This window comes from Cladophialophora bantiana, assembly GCF_000835475.1.
Source record: "Cladophialophora bantiana CBS 173.52 unplaced genomic scaffold supercont1.32, whole genome shotgun sequence".
Classification (NCBI taxonomy): Eukaryota; Fungi; Ascomycota; class Eurotiomycetes; order Chaetothyriales; family Herpotrichiellaceae; genus Cladophialophora; species Cladophialophora bantiana.
The window spans coordinates 43,117-63,231 of record NW_015971606.1 but is presented as its reverse complement, the minus strand read 5'-3'; the positions used below and the strand labels follow the sequence as shown (position 1 = coordinate 63,231).

The window sequence follows — 20,115 nt, the reverse complement described above, 5'->3', positions numbered from 1 at the left end:
GCAACGACGGGTAGGAAGAGAGGTGTGCATAGAGGTTGACGGTGAGGGTGGATTTCAGCGAGCGGAAGGAAGACAACCCCGAGTACACCGATATTATCGAATTGGACAGCGGAATGATGGGAAACGGAGAAGAGGCAACGAAATAGTAGTAGTAGATAGTAGATGGTCAACGAGTGAGTTAGTGTAGAGTGAGGAAGGTGTAACTGCGTAAAACTGTACCTCGTAGTCGGAGTCGTAAGAAGCGTTTGAGGCGCAGTCGTCGCATCACCAACGAGAAACCGGGCAGGTGCAGAGGGCAGATGCAGATGTGCATGCACGTTTCTTGGAGGGAGCTTGGAGAGGGTGGGCACTGGGCAGGTGGGATATTAGGCTTGTGGGCGGGTGGTCACTGGTCACTGGGGGGCAGCAATCGTTCAAGCCTTGGTGGCACTAGCCTGGATTAAGGGCCGCTTAAGGTGGAGCGCAGGTGGGAGGAGCACGAGATTGGCCCCGGGGCGGCCTGGAAGTACCAGGGCGGGCGGGTTCGCAAGGGATCTTCTGGAACCTGAGCTCATGTCCGTCAATTCTTACCGTCTCAGGCCTGGGCTGCCGGAGTTTTAGGTGTGCCTGAGCCAGTTACAACGCGGTGGATGGGACTCCGTACAGGGCAACGAGACAATCTACAGTATGTCACTACCACGGTGGAGTAGTATCTGGAGATAGCAGCCCACCCACTCAGATCACTCAGATCAAGGACTATGTACGAGTGCCGAGTACCTACATACCTAAGTACTTACATACCTGGCTAGCTGGATATCGTACTTATGTTCAATACAATGATGGTGATGGTGGTGGTAACAGATGGTTGCCTCGCATCCTGTTCGGCGGAATTTCTTTTTTTCCGATCCGCAGCAGCGACGAGGTCAGGTGTATACACTGAGAAGGCTGTCTACTGTACACTGCCAATACTGACCTCAGTCTACAGTTCATTGCCTAGGACAATCAAACCTTGGTCTCCAATCTCATTCTCGATAACGGTCCAATCGCTCCCTTCATCGCTCCTCAATCCCACTAGGCACCTTTTGCCGTGTCGTTGATTACCAGCCCTCCCCTGTTATCTTTGGGATCTGTTCTCCGCCTGCGCGAGACTCAATTCATCAAAATGAATGGCCAATATGCCCTCGTAGAGAGGAGTACAGCTAATGCCTTCTACTTAGGGTCGAGTCACATCCCTCAAGCCTGATGGCGACATTGGATTTAAGATAGAACCGTTGCCTCTCCTTAGGTCCAAGTCCGTAACTCCTAGTAGGTGCCTAGGTGACTCTCTTTCAACTCAAGCGAGATGTGCAGGACCAATCCCACACAGCACTCCGCAGCCCGAAAGCTGACAAAGGGCCGGGCTTGGGCCGACGCTATGTACAGATAGGGCTGACACTCGAGAAGAATTTCATCAGCCTTCATCTTTATCGCCTTCACATATTACTCCTCCGGTTCATCTTTCATTGTCCCTTCCTTGACAGTCAGCAGCAGCCGCTATGGACCAGCGGACTGTCATTGCTCCAGTCAGTGAACAGTCATCCCCCTCCTCCATCTCTCATGCAGCCAACCAACCCGAACCCGAAGACGAAGAGGCTCGCCACAGATGTGTCTCCGCTCTCGGTTTTCGTAAATCAGCCAAACCCCCGACAACGCAATCGAATACATAACCAAGCCATCAAAAGGGCCAAAGCGAATATTGGGAAACGCCGCGACCACATCTTGTCGACGTCCCAAGAAGAGGATACTGATCCGAGGCATCGTCTTGATCCACTACTCGGCTCGACGAAGGCTGGCACTGACCCCAACGTCACGGCTACGGCCATCACGCCGTCGCCGAGATTGACCGTGACATCTGGTGGGTTGCGCGGTGACCCATTCTGTGCTTTCCCAATATCAGCGGATGGGGGTGTCCTTTCCGCTGTCGACTACTGTGAGTTTGGTTGAGTATTGTTCCGTTGGGGGATGTCTGCTAACTCTCGGCTTGCGTGAAGTCCTTCAGCACTATGCGCCGGTTCATATCAATCCGAGAAAGGAGCAGTTAGGTCCAGGGGATAGCTTGCCGCTGTCACGAAGGTACTTTGGTCTCGCGCTGGAGAATGCATCCATGTTTGAACTCATGGTGGCGCTGGCTCAAGCCTCATATGAAGCCCGCCAAGGAAATGCTCGGGGACCAACGAGGGAAGTTTTGGTTCACTATGGCAAAGGAGTCGAAGCTCTGCGTCTGAAAATGGCGCGGAGCTCGGCCTGCGACGACGACGCTACAATCTTGGCTGTCATGGCGCTGCTGGGTATTGCAGTATGTCCGCTCATCTCCCGCAACGGAACGGGTTGTTACTAACACGTGTCAAGTTGATTTACAATGATTTTGCTTCGTTCGAGACGCATTTAATTGGCCTACGCCACCTTGTTGAAATGCGAGGAGGGGTTGATTATTTGGGATGGGACGGCTTCTTGAAGAACGCCATCACTGGGTAAGTCCGGGACGAGATTGGGGCCTTGGGGTTGTGTCTTGACAAAGTTGACTGACAACGATCAGCCTCGAGTCTCTCTGGGCATACCACGAAAACAAGAAACTTATTATTTCTACGACCGAGGCCAGTATCAAGCTCCAGTATCCGAGCCATCCATTTCCTCCGGATCTCTGCGCCTTGATTGCCAAGCTTCCCGACGGATTTCGGGAAGTTGCCCTGTCCGGTCGTCTCTGTGTCCACATCATTACCCTGTTATCAGGCATATCAGAATGGGTCGACCAACTGCAAAGCCCGCGAAAGAAAGCGGTGCTGCCACTGGGAGATCCAAATGGCACGTACCTGAAGCAGACTCACGTATGTCTTGAATTGGTGCCTCTTCGCGGGCTGAACACGCTTGAGAGGGTTCTTTGTTCTGCCCTTGCGGCCATCACAACCGAGACGTTCAACAAATCGAAGCAGCAGAACCCAGTCCATCGACGTTTGATCGAATCACTGTCGGAAATGCTTTGTCGATATAACCTCCGGGATTTGCCGCCCGAATGTACCACATGGATGGCATTAGTCATAGCAGGCCCCGTATTTCCACCTGCTGAGAGAGCCGCGGGCAAGGCGACGGCACTAAGTACAGGCCAGCCGCAAACCCCAAGAACTATTCTTCTAGATAGGATACTCGAGAGTTCAACCAGCGCCAGGAATTGGAAGTGGGTCAAGAAGTCAGTCGCGAAGTTCTTCTGGAGTGAAGACTTACTGGAGACATGGCGACAGACTTGGGAGCTAGGGGTGTTGCGGTACATCGGCAAGGTCAAAGAGAGACAAAAATAAGAGACGAGCCCAGACAACATTTCCCATTCATCGAAGGCCGAACTGGAGGGGCCGACATCTACACTTGATGCCTCCTAGTACAAACTACGCACCTATTGACGACAGTGTGCTACAAAAGGAGGCGGGCGGATAATGAGTTGGTGGCCGTAGCTGAGACCAGGTCGCATTATCGACGCAACCTCATGCAAATCATGTGCACTGGCACTGGTGGCCCCTCGCATAAATGCCACCCCAGCCAGCCTTTTTCAGTTAAGTTGGGCATACTAAGGCCGACATTTGGAGGCCGGGATTGACCAAGGCGCCCGCGTCTGGCGGGAAGACGTTGAAGCTTTGATTCGCCTGGGCGGGAGGATGGGAGCCACTGACGCCACAGGGCCCTGTACTTTCTAAGTCACTGGTCCTCGCAGCTCCTACGACGTCATACTCGTCCCCAGATTCATCGACCTGAACTCGGGCGTATCGTCAATCGCGATCGATGCATCCTCCTCCACCTGGTTAAGCAAGCCACCATCTCTTTTCCAAGGAAGACGCAGTCTGACTCCAAACAATTCTATGGAGGCTGAATGGTGTTTTTACCCTCTCTCATCTTTTATTACTCTTCTCTGACACAACAGCTTTTCGCACCGCTTACACGTTCCCGCCTCCATTCAATCCCTTGCATATAGTTTCGGCTTGGGCAGAGCGAGCACGGTACCATGAAGCACCAACAAAGAATGCCTTGACAATTCTGCGGCTTTTTGTACCACTCCTTCTCTCTTCCTCCAACATCTGTATTTTCGACCGCTCTTGTCTTCCTCCTTGACCATTACCTCCCCCGGTAATCCCCCAGGATGAACGACCCTGGGCTTGACGAACCGATAGCCGATGCCTCTGCCATCCTCAAGGAAAATGTCCAAGACTATCCTCCCGCATCCCATCATAATGCTCAAACCTCATCACCTTCTCGTCAACGAGACAAGTCCCCAGAAGAGATGTACGACAAAATGTCTGAGGAGGAGCAAGAGCGGAACTTTCTTATGCCAGCGAGATGGTGGTACGCCTCCACGGGTATTCCCCTTGTGGCGGGTACGTTTGGGCCCATGGCGAATGCGTTCAGTATTTGTGCGCTGGTGGAGAATTGGCGGGTTGAGATTCCCCCGGGAGGGACAGAGGAGCATGGGATTGACATCACAGACCCTGATTGGTAGGTCATGCTCGCACGATGCAGCCCAGGACAACATATTGTCGAAGGAAACCGAGGGTGGCAGATGCGGGAGAATGCTAAGCAAGATATGATACAGGCTTATCGCTGTCAATGCCGTCTCCTTGGCCTTTGCCCTGGTCGCCAATGTGTCTCTCCTCCTGAACATGGCGCGCCGTGTACCTTTTCAAATCGCCCAACCTATTACCATACTCGGCTTTTGGATCGCCTCAGTGCTCCTGATCGGCCTGGTCGCTAACGCGTCCTTCAACTTTGACGCTCCCGGTGTCAAAAATCAGGCCCTCTCGCAGCCATATTACTACGCCATCTTCGCCGCGGGACTGTATCAGGTTATTTCGTACTCGATGTGTTTTACGGTGTATGGGGCGTACAAGGGTTATTACAGTAAAGAGTTCAAACTTACCGTGGCGCAAAGAACGTTGATGTTACAGACAGTTTTGTTCTTGGTGTATCAACTATTGGGGGCGCTGGTGTATTCACACATTGAGGGATGGAAATTTTTGGATGCGGTATATTGGGCTGAATTTACTTCTCTGACGATTGGGATTGGTGATGATTATACGCCTAAGACTCATTTGGGCAGAGGACTGTTGTTTCCCTTTGCGATGGGCGGCATTATCATCCTGGGTTTGGTGGTCGGATCGATTCGGTCATTGATTCTTGAGAGAGGGAAAAAAAAGATGGCAGCACGGTTAACAGAGAAGACCCGACTGCGACTGATCAAAGAGATTGAGAAGATTAGTAAGAAGAAGGGCCTCTTGAGACACAAGGGTGCACTGGGTCTCGAAAAAAACACCACGAAAGCGTTGACTTTGGACCCAGGGGATGGAGAGATATCCGAGCTGGAGAGGAGACAAGCCGAGTTCGAGGCGATGCGGAAAGTCCAGGAGTGGGCCGCTACTGAGCGCAAGTACATGAGTTTGCTTGTATCGACGTTTGCGTTTGCTTTCTTGGTAGGTGTGACACTTCTTTCCTGCTGGAACGCGCTGACCACGGGTAGTGGACCATTGGGGCATTGGTGCTTGAACACACGGAAAAGAACCAGGGATGGACGTATTTCGATTCACTCTACTTTTCGTATACCACGCTTTTGACCATCGGCTATGGGGATTTCCAACCCATGAGTAACAGTGGCAAGCCTTTTTTTGTCTTCTGGACTCTGCTAGCCGTCCCTACCTTGACAATTCTCATCTCTGACATGGGAGATACCGTGGTGAAAGCTGTCAAAGACGTCACCATCTGGCTGGGGGAGATCACTGTGCTTCCCAGCAGCGAGGATACCATATCAAATCGGCTCAAGCACGGCGTCTACAAGGCCACTCTTGGACAGCTGGATCCTCGAAACCCAGAGTGTCGAGATGTCGAAAAGGGATCGGACACCGCGAGTGAATCCGGGCACCAGGAGCTGCATCCTGGCGTTGCACGGCTGTTCCGCAATAGTCGCCAGAAGCAAAAGACTGGTGAAAACGACAAGAAGATCAAAGATCGTCTGGCTGCCGACTTTGAGGAGGAGGAGAAACGCGACGAGTCCGATGCTAGGGACAGGGGGGACCGTTGGCAAGAAGGTAAAAGCCTTCCATCTTCAGTGCATAGTTCATATTGCTGACCTCGGTGTAAACAGATGCCCACCACTATCGCCATGTGCTGCTCTCTCAGATTCGAAAGGTGTATGCGGATGCTTCAGCAGCAACGCCCAAGACGTACACCTATGAGGAGTGGCAAGACTTTCTCAAGTTGCTGGGTGAGGATGAAGCAGATGCATCATACCACCGACGAGCTCCCGCTCACGGTGGCAAGGGAAATGAAGCTCGAGAGACTGAGAAAGACCAACAGGAAGACAAAGATACCCGGGTTGCCCAATGGAGCTGGATCGACCCACAGAGTCCATTAATGGGTGATAAGGAGGAAGCTGAGTGGTTGCTGGAACGACTCTTCCAGCGGCTGGAAGAAAGTCTGCATTCTGACACAAAGCAGACGGAGAATGCGAAGCATTACACCAGCGATTCCAGACGGCAGAAACGGCGAGAGGAAGACGAGGCAGGGAGTGAGTGAACAGTGTCCCAGGATTGAAAGCCGGGCATTCTGGATCATGCCTGCATGTGCGACGAGGCTCTCCGCCGACAGGGGCGTTGGCCGTAGTTGGAAATCCGAACGCCTTGGACCTAGTTGGGGCGGCGTTTTTTGGCGGGGTCTCCCATGGCGTTTACAACGTCGCGTCGTCGAAGTCGCCGTTCTGAAACAGTATCGCCAGCAGCAATAAGTGTTTTTGAATGTCTGTCGGCCTCAAGATAGGATTCTGATAGCGCCGATCTCGGAAAGCTGCATCCAAACTCTTGCAAACCCAGCTGGCCAGGTTCCCTGGCATTCCGTTTCTCCGGGGCGTTTGCAGACATTTCGCCGATCTGGAGGTTTTTGAGTTTGTCAAGCTTGATCGACCTCGGCATGAGAGCTGCGGAAGTGGTAATGATTTCTGCATGGCGTTGCGGGGGGATACGAAGACAAGAGCATCTGGTGCGGATCCGGTCTGGAGCATATGACAGAGCGATCGGTTCGAAGAGGTCCGGTAGGTAGCTGGTGGTGACGGGTGCGGAGCAGTGGTGATAGGTGGTGGTGGTGCGAGATAGAAGCGGAGGTGAAGTAGCACGCACCTCAGATTTCAGCTTTTCACTCTTTCAATCGCTCATCTCCCTCCACGTCGGAGTATTGCTCGTTGTGTTCTCGGAATCAAATGGTCTGCGTCATGATCCGCCTCTCAGCTTCCCCCACAACGCAACCAGCCAATTTGGAGCCACTGCTTTGGGACACCTAGTGAGCCTGTTCCATCAGCTCGTCTATCTCCAACAGTGCGCAGCTAGACCAAGCACCGCCCTAGTTCTGCTGCTACAGGTACCTCTAGGCCCTACGGATCCTTCACTGACCCTCCATCTCGGCTGTCGACCTGAATCCCTCATCCTCGTTACGAGAAATGGCCACGGTGCCCACACCACGTCGACCAGTTCACGCGAAGTTCCTCCTCTCCCCACACATCCCAGACTCCTGCAGCACCGGACTAGAACATCTCAGCCATTCACGGCGATTTCACTGATTTGGCCGGAGTCTGTCTCTGCCGAGGGGTCTTGCTTCACGCGAATCAACACCTTCTGGAGGGCCTTCCACCCGAGTCATCAACTGTAATCTTTACGTTTTCTGCTTGCGTTCCCAGAGCTCCTCTGACAGTTTCTAATCCGGTTTCATGTCCGCCACTCCTTTGGCCCGCTTGTAACCCCTCACTGTCAGAGCTTCATTGGAACCCGGACCCGGGATGCTGATCGACACACAACCTATCCGTCTGGGGATGTTGGGGGGATGGCAGGGGACGCGGGGTTTCTAAGTCAACAAGAGATACAAATAGCATACGGTCATCGCTCGCAGATACTGTGGCGCCAATCCTCTTCATCTGTTTGTGCCGAACTCAATCGCTTCTTCTACCCATCCGACACAGCCCTTGCCTCAACCGCCTGACAACTATGGGTTCACATCAGATTGAGCAGGTCGATGTCCTGCTCGTTGGAGCTGGCTTTGCTTCTTTCACGTTGCTGAATCGGTAAGAGATGCGATCCGTTGTACGCCATGAGCATGGAGCTGACCGTTACCGGCAAGCCTGCGAAAACTCGGCTACAGTGTCCGCATCTTTGAGAAGGGAGGAGCCAGTGGCGGTATTTGGTACTGGAACTGCTATCCCGGTGCCCGAGTGGATACCGATACGCCCATCTACCAGCTGTTTGATAAGGAACTATGGGAAGATTTCACCTTCAAGGAGCGATACCCGGGATGGCAGGATCTTCGTCGCTATTTCGAACACGTCGAGAAGAAGTGGAATGTTCGTGACCACACCTCTTTCAACAAGAACGTGGACAGCGCTGTCTTTGATGAAGGTCGTCAACAGTGGTTGGTTGAGTGCACGGACGGAACCGAAATCTATGCCAAGTGGTTCATCCCCTGCATCGGGTTCGCCAGCAAAAGATATACGCCTCCGTTTCCCGGTCTCGGTAACTTCAAGGGCGATATCTACCATACTGCCGTGTGGCCCCAGCACGGTGTAAATTTGAAGGGCAAGCGCGTCGCTGAAATCGGCACCGGTGCCTCTGGAATCCAAGTCATTCAGGAGATTGGTCCAGTCGTGAAGGAGTTGACCGTTTACCAGAGAACACCTAATTTGTGCCTGCCGATGAACCAGCGCATGCTCGACCCTCAAGAAGAGGAGGAGAAAAAGAAAAATGGCTGGTATCAGACCGAGATGGAGAAGACCCGCGGCACTTTTGCCGGCTTTAGCTATGACTTTATGGAGAAAAACACCTTTGATGACCCGCCTGAAGAGCGTGAGAAGGTCTACCACAACCTCATGGTCGAGGAGGGTGGTTTCAAGTTCTGGCTTGCGACATACAAGGACATGCTGTTTGACCTCAAAGCCAATGAACCCGCTTACAATTTCTGGCGCCAGCAGGTCTTGAAACGCGTCAAGGACCCCGAGAAGCAAAGACTTTTAGCCCCTGAGGTCGCACCCCATCCGTGGGGCACCAAACGCCCATCCCTTGAACAGAGGTTCTACGAAGTGGTTGATCAACCCAATGTGAAGATCATCGATGTTAATGAGAACCCGATTGAAGAAGTCACAGCCACTGGTCTCAAAACCAAACAGGGGCTGGTCGAGGTGGACGTCATCATCCTGGCCACCGGCTTCGACTCGGTCACAGGTTCGCTGGCTCAACTCAACATCCAAGGCACCAAGGGTGGCACAATTGCCGACCACTGGAAAGACGGCACCAAGACCGCCATGGGAATTGCCATGCCCGAATTTCCCAATATGTTCTTCTTGTACGGACCCCAGGCCCCCACGGCCTTTAGTTCAGGCCCTACGTGCACGCAATTCCAAGCTGAGTGGGTTGAGAAGACGTTCAAGATGATTCAGGACAAGGGCATCACCAGACTTGAAGCCACGCCAGAGTCAGAGGAAGATTGGTGCAAGAGGATGAATGAGAAATGGAATGCGACTCTGTTCCCCTTGGCCAAGAGTTGGTACCAGGGCGCGAACATCCCCGGCCGCAAAGTCGAACCCCTGAACTGGTAAATGATTCCTCCATCCTGTGCGCTTTCCGGTGTGAGAGATCCGCTAACAATCCTGCAGGTCCGGTGGATTGGTTGAGTACGTCAACACTTTGAATCGCAGTCTAGAGAACGATATGCAGGGCTGGAAATACTCCACTGCTACGGCATGAGTATTGGGACAAGCCCGCGGTTCGCGCTTGTGGCCTGCGATGTGATGATGTACAATGAATGATTGTGACAGAAAGCGAGATACCCTAGAGCGGGACGGCAGCTGTATGTTGAAGGCGTCACGGCTCGTTGGATTAGAATGAAGGCGGTATCCGCGTACCCGTACCCGACAGGGGATCCAGCAGTTTATCGTCCGAGGGAGATCAAGGCGCACAGGTCTCTGTGGAGCACTGCACACAGCAAACAATGAACGGCAAGTCAAGTTGTTATGTACCCTACGTTATGACTATGACTATTGATGTTTTCAATTGAATCAGCCCTCTGCTTGAGCATTGAAAGTCTTTACAAACGGTCTCCAGGATCGAGACATCTATTGTACTGGGCTCCAGTCAGGCTGACTGAATCCTTGACTGGCGAGGCTGAGTTCCAATTCTACCTACAGAAGGAACGGGGCCCGGCTTTCTCCCATTACGAGGGATGTTCGCTGCATCACCTCAAGCATTTGCTTCGTCGAGAGATCTGGTCCCACTATACACCACGATCGCTACTGGTATCGATATTATGGCCAGGGGACTACAGACCAAGACGACAATATGCCTCACGAGGGAGATGGAAGAGCAACACGGTCTCTCCCTCTCATCCGGTGGTAGCTTTTTGTTTGTCCCTCTTAACTGTCAGTCGTCTGGATCCGGCGACGACGAAAACATGTTCGACGCCATTCTGCTTGCTTGGACAGCCCGTAATAATGATGTGCGAGTCCAGCCTGACCCCTTATCTAAGGTAAATGAAGACCGGATAAGCAGAGATACCACAGTCTTTATGGTCAAAGAAGGTGGAGTACGAGTACCACTCCCGCTTCCGAGATGGGGTGTACCATCAACAATACCCTGCGCATTTTTTATTCAACTCCCAGATGTAGGGGTCACTCTACTCAACGCTTCCCCAATCCAAGGCCGTTACGACTATCCTCGCTCAATGCTCTTTATGCCTCAGACCCCATCAGAACTCCTGAACACCGGCCAGTTTCGGGGTGGGTTTGGATTCGACGTGGGAGATAGTACAGTCTTTCTCCTTGTCATTGAAGTTGTAACTATGACGACTCTGAGTGCTAGCTATTTCGACGATACCGAACACGTCATCGTTGGCTATAGGATCTTCACTTGCTTTTATGACAATAGGGTAAAGCATCCTAGTCTTCGCCAGGTATGTAGGCAAGGATTACTGGGACCGCGGACAATCTCCGATATGCCCGTTACCGACTCAATTGTTACGGAAGATGTCATCATACCGAATGCAAACAAGCCAAATACTGATGAATTACATGTGTGCTTGAGGCCAATTGGAAGCGGAAACTCAGTATGATAGAAAGGCAGGCGGGCGAAAGTTGTCAGAGGATGAATCTGCCCGCCCGGGGGTTTTGGTGACTTACTGGTTGCTTTCGTCAATGTTGATAGATTACTGTAGCTTTTTAGTTTCCGAGTGATCTGGTAGTCGCTGCCAGGGGCCCCTCCTTCCTTGAGATACAGTGGCCATTTCACCATGAAACCGACCACGATGTGAGACGTTGGGCCCAGAGCAGCTCGGCACCTTATGACCGTTCTCAATATAGAACTTGCCATCAAGCTATCTTCGTCGCCGTGGTTTTGAGATTCGCCAGGTCAGGGCCGCGTTGAGACAATATCAACCTGGCAGGGTTGGACGAAACTCGAAAACTCATCGAAGCTCAAGGGGGCAGTGCGAGATCCCCGCCATGGATATGTCCAGCAGCCAACAAGTCAACACGTGGGTCAAACACACCGTCGACACCTTTAGCTCATTAGACGGAGCGGCAAACCTCGCGGACATCATCCCCCACAATATCAATGTCGATCGAGGTGAAGACCTAGATGACGACAGCTGCTCAACGTCATCAATATCAACCTAGCTGAGATCATATTCTGTATAAGAGCGCAACGGCCGCATCTCAGCCATGGTGGATCGATTGTCAATGCGGCCAGCGTGGCCGGATTGAGGTTTTGCTAACAATGCCGCATACACCGCTTCGAAACACGGAGTCATTGGTCTGAGCGAGTCAGCCGCACGCGAAGTTGGAGACAGACAGGTCTGGATTAACTGCCTGGCCCCGTAAGTGGTTGCAGATCCTAACATTGCCCTTTCTCGACAGCGGACTAATCGATACTCCGACGCAGCGATGGTCATCCCAGACCAGAGGCCACGAGCCACCCTTCTTTCAGCAGCCAATCCAGCAAAAAGGCGGATCCAGAGAGGTCGCCGAACTGATCGCCTGGTCAATGTCGGACGGGTAGGAATTCATCTTCGGGGCCACGTGCAGGTCATTGACGGAGGATAGTGTGCTTGAGCCCGAAGGATGAAAGCACGGAGTGGTGCAACTACTGAATGACCCAAGAAAACTCCATGGCCTGAAGAACTGATGTAACGGTCAGGGGTATCCCCTACTTATATGGAGGTTGCCTATAGCAGGCTTGCCTGACTTCCGTCACAAGAAGCCTGTGATGCTCCATGCGGATAGCACGTTCGACTACTACAGCTCAAACCCTTTGTCGCTGATCCCGACGTCCTACACCTCATCATGTTTCTTGAGTCAAGCAAAGCATCCTGCTAGCATCGACTATCTAGAACTAAACAATACAGTCTCAAATTGAGGCATGCCAGAAAGAAGGCTGAGAAGAAGTCCTCTCTCTCCTCACGGAACCCGCCTTCACGCTGAGCTCGGGTATCTCCCGCACCACCCAAGCCTTCATATATTTCATCTATCCCTCGGGATCCCACATCGCGGCGTCGTCAGGGCTTGTGAGATTGGAATGCCATAGTAGATTGGTAAGTGCCAAGCTCATTTCCATCCATGAAAGGTTGTGCCGGTGACCAATTAGCACACAAAAAGAGGGGTCGACAAAAATACGCCGGACGTAGACCTACTTTTTACCCAAGCACACGCGGGGTCTTATCGAGAAAGGTTGGGTGGCTTTCTTCTGGTCGGTCGAATAAGCATCAACGAGCTACCGCTCTGGGATAAAACTCTTCCTGCTGCCAAAAATTTGCCGGATTCTCCAATGCCGCCCAGAAGCTGACAGAGACCATCGTTCCCCCAGAGACCATGGAATTGTCGATATTGTCGCCGCCTGGAGGTACAGTTCTCAGCAATCCGGGGGTGACTGGAGAATGCACTCGGAGACCTTCGTTGATGCAGGCGTTCAGGTATGGCAGCTTCGCAGTCCGGTCGTGGATAATGCCTTCTTGTGTCGCCAATTCCGACCTTATTTCACGCACCAGCCGACCGTACGTTCTCGGATCACGGAGCAGTCCCGCTGTCAGTCCAGAAAGGGCATTTGCCGTGGCTTCACTCCCCACGAGACTGTGATTTGGTTAAAACCGATCCAGGTCTGAAAGGGCGAGCAGCGGATGCGAGCTGCTGACATGAATAACGTCGAATTGGCGATGATTTCTTCTTCCCGCAGCTCAAACTTGTCTTTTTGCTTCAGGACGTACCAAACGAAGTCTCTCCGGTCGTCGTTGGCACTCGTTAGTCGCCAACGGGTGTGAAGCGAGTTCGGGAAAGAGACACACTTCTTGACCAGTTCTCGCCTAAACTCCTAGTGTGGCTGATTGGGTGCTCTGATATCGCCAAAGTGCCACAACAGCGAGAAGGGTGCCAGTGGTGGCGAATGTCGGGTCGACTGCACCAATACGCTACCTTCCACGGCGGCGAAACACCAGAGCAACCAAGGAATGGTAGGGCCGCGGTCGAGGCAGCCATAGTACTCTTTGAAGGCTAGGCCACCAATCGCGTCGAAGGTGAGAAAGCTTACCATTCGGCCAGATTGAATGCCTGGCCGCGTTTGGCGAATTCGGTGATCTTTTTAATAGTTTGTTGGCATGGCCGACGATGATGGGCTCCTGCTCATTGAGAGCCTTGGAGAGGAAAGAGCAGCCTAAGCCTCGTCGTTGCTAAGCGTGCGTTGCTTCGTCCGGCTCATACTGCATGTTCACCGCCCCTTTCACCGCTTTCACAGCGCCGGCATACACCGGATCTCTGGCCATGTTTGGCTTTCCGTGCCGGTAGCCATAGATGGCTTTTCATACTTGGACACTTTTTGACGCCAATTCATTAGGACTCACTCGGACAACTAGTCCGGCACACCAGTCATCAGCTTGTGACGGACTTGCCCAATAGCTTTGCCGCACCATACATGTCGTGGAGTCTTCGTATCCATACCATGCGACCGCGCAGCAGTGAGAAGATGGCTGGGTTTGGAACACCACTTGTTTATGAATGGACCTGGGAATTTGGCTAGCGAGAGAAATGTGACTCTGTAGATGATGAGACTGGATAAGTAGAACAACGTCACCTTTTGGAATCCCCTGGTTAGAGAAGCGAGCGAGAAGACGCGGTGCTTCACGTACGGCTGATGCGCTGAGAGCGAAAAGTAGCATTATATTCCCACCATCGACGATGTTCTTCCAGGTAGACATGATCCTTGTGACACCGCTGTCAACTGAAATCGAGAGGCTTGGTGAGAAAGTCAGCCTGGCCCGACTTGTCCGTAAAGGAGTTGTCAAACGTGACTGTAGGGAAGCCACCACCGACAGTCCTAGGGTGCAAAAAGGTCGGGGCGGGTGCCCACGGATTAATTGCGCTTCTCGATCAGTTAGCCTATATAGATAAGTTATACCCCTCGGGGTATAGTTAGATACATCATCGCGTTCAAGTTAAGTGTTTCAGTCCGAGGACGACACTCATGACCACTTCGCGCACTCGTAGAGAGACCTTCCTACCTCCCCTTCGGCTCTCTGTGTGGGGCATTTGTTCCAGCCGAGGATCGAGCACCTACCCACGATAGCGACTGCCCTCGGGAGCCCATAACCGGTGGTGCAACGGAAATAAGGTTCCTTTGATAGTTAGCGTCGATGGAACAGTGTCAATCTTGAATCTGATTCTGTTCCTGTCTGTGACGATGGCTATCCGCTTCAGCGGATCTTTCCACAATGTATGCATGCTTGGTGCTTGGACTCCGCCGTGGGCAACCTAGATGACAATACCACTAGGGCCAGTATATCGATTCCCAATCGCCCCCTTATGACCTTTGTTACGTCTCATTTTACTTGTCGCCGAGGCGCTGCTTGGTCACACCTATCCATCTTACCAGCCGGAGCCAGACTCAGGTGGGACTAAAAGTTTGTCGGCAAGTCTCCTGGAACAATGCGTTTGGAAAGAGAGGATGACACCGCCGTTGAGGGAGCTTCGTCTAAACAGGCAACAGAGCCCGTTCAGGGCAATGAGCGAGCTGAATGCCACGGACTTGTGACCGACATTGAACATGTGCCCCCAGGCTATTTCGTAGGTAAATATTTCATTGGCACCTATGTTGCTCGTTGCTTCACCCTCTTAGGCGGCTTGGGTGGCTAATTTGATTACCCCGATTCTCAACTTCATCGATGAAGATCTTGGGCCGAGCGACAGTCCTTTGGCTCGCCCTCGTCTACACGCTGGGTCTGGCAGTCGGCCCGGGCCTGATGGGGCGGATCACCGATATTTTCGGTCGCCGGTGGTTCATGGTTCGCGCGAAGCTCCTGGGCTTGGAATGGGGCGGCACCCTGTACCCGTGGCGTGATGGACACGTCATTGGCACCATGGTCGCAGGATGAGTGCTCATTATTGCGCTCCCGTTCTACGAGATATTTTCTGAAATCAAGGATTCCTTTATTCCTTGCATCTTTTCAAATCCTCGGGCTGGATTGTGTCTATGCTATCGTCTGGGATTGGGGCAACCGTCTATTATAGGCTTTCCATCATCTGGCCCAGTATGGTGCAGATTATATTCGCCAACGGTGATCAGACCTGGGCCGGGTGGGCATCCTGCCTCGTCGCCATGGCATCGCCGTGGACCAGATCATCGGCGGCATGATGACGATGACAGTCACCAAGTAGAAGTATCAGTGCGTGGTGGTGGTGATCGGCGGAACCATCTTCCTAGGAGGTAAGCCTTGCTACACGTGAAGGTGGGTAAGGAGAAGTACTGACACCAGGGTAGCTCTGGCAACATGCCACGTGGATGATAGTGGATGACAGTGGGATGGCTATGGTCTTTGTCTTCGTATCGTGCCTCTTGATCGGGTGGAACGAGGCTGTCGTCGCTATATTGATCTCGGTCTGCATCAGAGATCAGCACGACTTTGGTGCTGCCACCCGCCTTTCGGGCTGCACCCGCTCCCTCCTGGGCTCGATATCAGCGGCAATCTACTATGCCGTGCTCCGTAGCCGGCTGACTGTTACTGTGCCGGCGGAAGTTGTTCCTGCAGTCACCCAAGCTGGTCTGCCCGCCCGCTCGGTCTTCGCATTCCTTGAGGCTCTCTCGATCGGGACGGGCCAGGCGTTTGCTTCGGTCAAGGACGTCACTCCGCAAATCACCGCCACCGGCACTGAAGTACAAGGTGGCGAATATAGACGCCTGTCGCACGGTTTTTCTCTCGAGCCTGGGCTTTGGGGGACTTGCTATCATTTTGCACCTTTTCATCCCCAACGTGGGTGACCTCCTAACATCAGATATCGCTGTCACATTGCACGCAGTGGGCGATCAAGATGCCACCGGTACGGTTGGGGAATAGCCGCTGCATGTTGGGAGCACACACGTGGAACGTCTCAACCGATAGCTGTGATGCGTCCAATATGGACACATTCCAGAGAGATCTTGAGGGGAGACGTCGTCTCCTCGTTGTCGTTGGAGACTTTATTTCCATCTCAAAGCCAGGTCGCGACAATTAGTGGCCTAGGAGATTGGTTCCGTTGAATTTACAGATTTACTATCCAACAATCAATGCGATGGAAGTGGGAACTTTCCGTGACCCCCTGACTGCGGCGATATTGAAATTAAGTTTTGATATTCAGAGACGTCCCCACTCCACAGGAGATGATCACCGAGGTCGTGGATGCAGCGAATCTCCAAGTGGAGCCTGTTCTCCACAAAGGATGGAGGATAATTATCCGGTGGGGGGTAGGGGACTCGGGGCGAAGAACCGCTGGTACAAGGGCGAGAGAGTTGTTGCTGTCTCGAAGTACCGTATGGCCCTCAATCCCTCTCCTAAGTGACTGCAGCATATAGCGATGGCATTTTGAAGTATCGCCCCAGCATCATAGTGCGTACCGTAGACCACTACTGAGTCCCATCTTTTTGCCCAAGATTCAGGAATTGTCGTCGTAGTGGAGGACCCGCTCCAGACCTTCCACAGCCCCAGATGACTTATCCGTAGATATCGACGGTAGAATCTTCCTGCTGTGCCTGGACTCTGCGGACGGCGTTTTCGTTGATGAGAAGATTCTGATATAGTACGTCATGGAAAGAAGGTGGTGTTTAACCTTATTCCATTGGTTTGCACAGGTCATTTGTGAGGGCAGTGCCTCACCTTGAGCAATCTGTTAGGACATCTACAATTATCCCGGAGCCCTGCAGAACAAACACAGCAAAGAGGCCAAGACGCTAAACGGGAGAGGAACGTATAAAGGCCGCACCCTCTCCCCTTTTCTGCTCAAAGCCTCTTTAAGGCTTTGAGTCTCTGTAGATACGCCGAGTATACGAAGGATATTGCTACTAAATACTTTCATCGATCTCTCTATTCTTAGATCGCCTTCTCTTACACAATCATTGCCATCCCAGCAGGAATACTAACCTCTCCTCTTACAAACGTAACTTGCCTTCGTCGAGGTCGAAGGATTCGTGCAATTTTAATTGCCAATGAATACTATTTTCTCTCTATCGTCTATATGCAAGTGCCATATTGTTGAGCAGAGCATCTATAAAAGCTGGAGCAGCCTGTCCCATGTGAGTTGAACAGCTCATCAAGGTATTCAGACATCCTCTATGATATTTTGATGGGCTGCGCCGATGGTAGTTCAAGCTTCATTATTCTCATCATTGCGAGAAGAACAGGGGGGACTAGTCGAAGCAGCTGTGACAGTGACTGAGAGACCCCGAAATGGCCCATGGCACTCACGGGTGAAGAATAGTGAGCGATGTAGGAAAGGTACAGGAGCCTGATGGTGGTATATCGAGTGTGCGTGCAGTGTTTCCGTCTTTCCAGCCATGTCAATTCGCCCGGCCATCTCTCTTTTTCCCGCACTGGCAAATATATGCTACAGAAGTACTTTAGACTATCAATTTCATCTATCTCTTTAAAAAAAGAATTTGCGAGGTCTGATTTGTCCCTACCGTCTTTATTTGCTCACTCAGCGTTACTGTGATGGCGCTAACTATGGCGCCAGATGCAACTCCAGCCGGTATCCTCCCCGCTAGTCTAGAAAGTTACATCAGCCGGTTCGCCAGTCTGTTCCTGATCATGTCGAATGCTCAGAACCTAATTCATCTTGCCAATTGCCCGCTAGAGACTAATGAGTAACGAACGGGAAGGATAAAGAGCAGTTGAATGGTTCCTTGAACACATCGATAGTTCGTAAGTGTTCCATGAAGTTACATACTAAGCTTTTCGGTTGCAACTGGATGGCTTGGGCATGGTGTTTCCCACGTTTGAAATATGTCGAATTCAACGTGTTATTTATGCTCTTTGTGCTCTTCATGTACAGTTTAATGCTGGCGAGATTAATCAAATAGAGTCTGTTTCGCTTCTGTAAGACTGCACTCTTTGTCCGTATTTCATAGTCAGCCCAGCGTGTATAGCTGGTTAGACAGTTCGTGCTATATCACGACCCTGACTTTAAAGCGAGTGATCAATAACCTCGCGGCGGTGACAAAAAATACCCCAGCTAGTAAGGTAACTCCCGTGAATATTTTTAAGCCGGTATATCCTCCATCTTCAAGCGAAACGATTGCTCCACCAACTGGATTCCCCGCAAGCAACGGAAACGAAACTGACATAAAGAAAGTCCCATACCGAACTCCCAACTCACGGATAGGACAATCATAAATGACCAGTGACGAAACCATGGTGAATATACCGCCACCAAAAGCACCGTACAGTCCAGCAAAAGCCGCTAGAGCCGCATCTGATTTTGCAGGTAGCCATAATGCAAGGCAGAGCACACCCGATACTGTCGATATGATTATGAAAATGTTGTACCCGCCGTAACGAATGGCTAGATGGCCCGGTATGAGACGTCCAGGTACACTAGTAGCTTCTCAGCACACATACCTTGTATTACCTCCCCGGAAGCGTGTGGCATGGCTCACCTTGCTGCATTCATAATCGGCACTAGATATTGAACAAACGTCGAGGACATTCCAGCCTCTCTAGCCTGTACAATGACGTAGTTGTAAGGTAAGAATATGCTGAAGTATACCAGGCATGTGCCTAACACGGTCAGAGAAAAGGGAAGCTTGGCGAAAGGCTTGGTAAACTCTGAAATGCGTAGTGGTTGAGGCTGTGGTGGAATCCGGGATTTAACCGTCAAGTTTACAAGAACCAAAAGACCCAGGTTCAGGAAAGCAGCGATTCTAACTGCCCATGGAAACCCCAAAGACGGCATGATGCGATCCATCATGATCGGGAAGATGACTCCACCAAGGCTGGATCCACACACAGCAATAGCTATTACTAGGGGATAACGTATTTTAAACCAAGTCCCCAAGACACCTGCGGCTGAGGCAAAATCAGTATGTGAGGGCATGTTAGGAAGTACGAGCACTGATACATACTAGTGAAGAAAACAAGACACAGTCCCACAGCCCAGCAGATACTTTGGGAAAGAAAGATCTGATAATACTCTTTGGAGATGGACGTCATCATCATCCCAAGGACAGTGAGAAATGAGCCTACCAACAGAGGCCACCTTGGTCCATAGCTATCATATAGCTTTCCCGAGACAACTCCCTGTGAGTATCACAGTCAGGATTCTATGCCCTAGTAAAGTGGGTCTGCGACCTACCATGATATATAGCACAAATGACTGGACGGAGGAAATCCAGGCAATGGAACTCGGGGACATTCCACGGAGTAGATCATTCTGGTAATAATCTTGGAATATGCCGATGCCTGCACTCTCAATGGGGGCCGGAGATCAGCTAAAGTTCTTGTAGGTGTTAAAGGGAGTTGGCGCAAGATCAGATTTGGCCAGAAGGAGACAAATAGCCGCAATCAAGACTCACATTGCAACCAGCCAAAACTGCACATAAAGGCAAAGAATGATCCGAAAACCACTATCCATGCTTCCCAACCACCATCCGGGGGAGTTTCTGGCTCAAATGCATCTGGAGCGGTTGCTTCGTTGATAGTGATATCCTCGACTTTGAGATCCTTCATGCACGTTGGTTCTCCCAGCGCCATCAAGATGCTTCCAGGCGATTCGTCTCGGCTCTTCAAGATCTGGAAGCTGTTCTGTGCCAT

General features: G+C 51.8%; 6 protein-coding genes across 6 annotated transcripts; 5 read left to right on the top strand and 1 right to left on the bottom strand.

Annotated features, from left to right (window-relative positions):
- Window positions 1-1,575: 1,575 nt before the first annotated feature.
- On the top strand, window positions 1,576-3,311 carry Z519_12655 (uncharacterized protein; the record flags this gene model as incomplete). Its single annotated transcript, XM_016770360.1, has 4 exons — window positions 1,576-1,948; window positions 2,010-2,314; window positions 2,368-2,489; window positions 2,555-3,311. 4 exons carry the CDS (start codon window positions 1,576-1,578, stop codon window positions 3,309-3,311), a joined length of 1,557 nt encoding a protein of 518 aa, XP_016613411.1.
- Window positions 3,312-4,141: 830 nt separating this feature from the next.
- On the top strand, window positions 4,142-6,564 carry Z519_12654 (uncharacterized protein; the record flags this gene model as incomplete). The annotated part of the gene is made up of 5 exons (XM_016770359.1): window positions 4,142-4,494; window positions 4,592-5,465; window positions 5,513-5,872; window positions 5,963-6,077; window positions 6,134-6,564. 5 exons carry the CDS (start codon window positions 4,142-4,144, stop codon window positions 6,562-6,564), a joined length of 2,133 nt encoding a protein of 710 aa, XP_016613410.1.
- A 1,454-nt stretch (window positions 6,565-8,018) lies between these two features.
- Window positions 8,019-9,767, top strand: Z519_12653 (uncharacterized protein; the record flags this gene model as incomplete). Its single annotated transcript, XM_016770358.1, has 3 exons — window positions 8,019-8,095; window positions 8,152-9,615; window positions 9,677-9,767. 3 exons carry the CDS (start codon window positions 8,019-8,021, stop codon window positions 9,765-9,767), a joined length of 1,632 nt encoding a protein of 543 aa, XP_016613409.1.
- A 475-nt stretch (window positions 9,768-10,242) lies between these two features.
- Z519_12652 (uncharacterized protein) lies at window positions 10,243-12,428 on the top strand (the record flags this gene model as incomplete). Its single annotated transcript, XM_016770357.1, has 2 exons — window positions 10,243-10,968; window positions 12,210-12,428. The coding sequence occupies 2 exons, from the start codon at window positions 10,243-10,245 to the stop codon at window positions 12,426-12,428; spliced, it is 945 nt and encodes a 314-aa protein (XP_016613408.1).
- Window positions 12,429-14,983: 2,555 nt separating this feature from the next.
- On the top strand, window positions 14,984-15,429 carry Z519_12651 (uncharacterized protein; the record flags this gene model as incomplete). Its single annotated transcript, XM_016770356.1, has 2 exons — window positions 14,984-15,121; window positions 15,226-15,429. The coding sequence occupies 2 exons, from the start codon at window positions 14,984-14,986 to the stop codon at window positions 15,427-15,429; spliced, it is 342 nt and encodes a 113-aa protein (XP_016613407.1).
- Window positions 15,430-18,470: 3,041 nt separating this feature from the next.
- Z519_12650 (uncharacterized protein) lies at window positions 18,471-20,115 on the bottom strand (the record flags this gene model as incomplete). Its single annotated transcript, XM_016770355.1, has 5 exons — window positions 18,471-18,900; window positions 18,963-19,371; window positions 19,428-19,602; window positions 19,658-19,764; window positions 19,878-20,115. The coding sequence occupies 5 exons, from the start codon at window positions 20,113-20,115 to the stop codon at window positions 18,471-18,473; spliced, it is 1,359 nt and encodes a 452-aa protein (XP_016613406.1).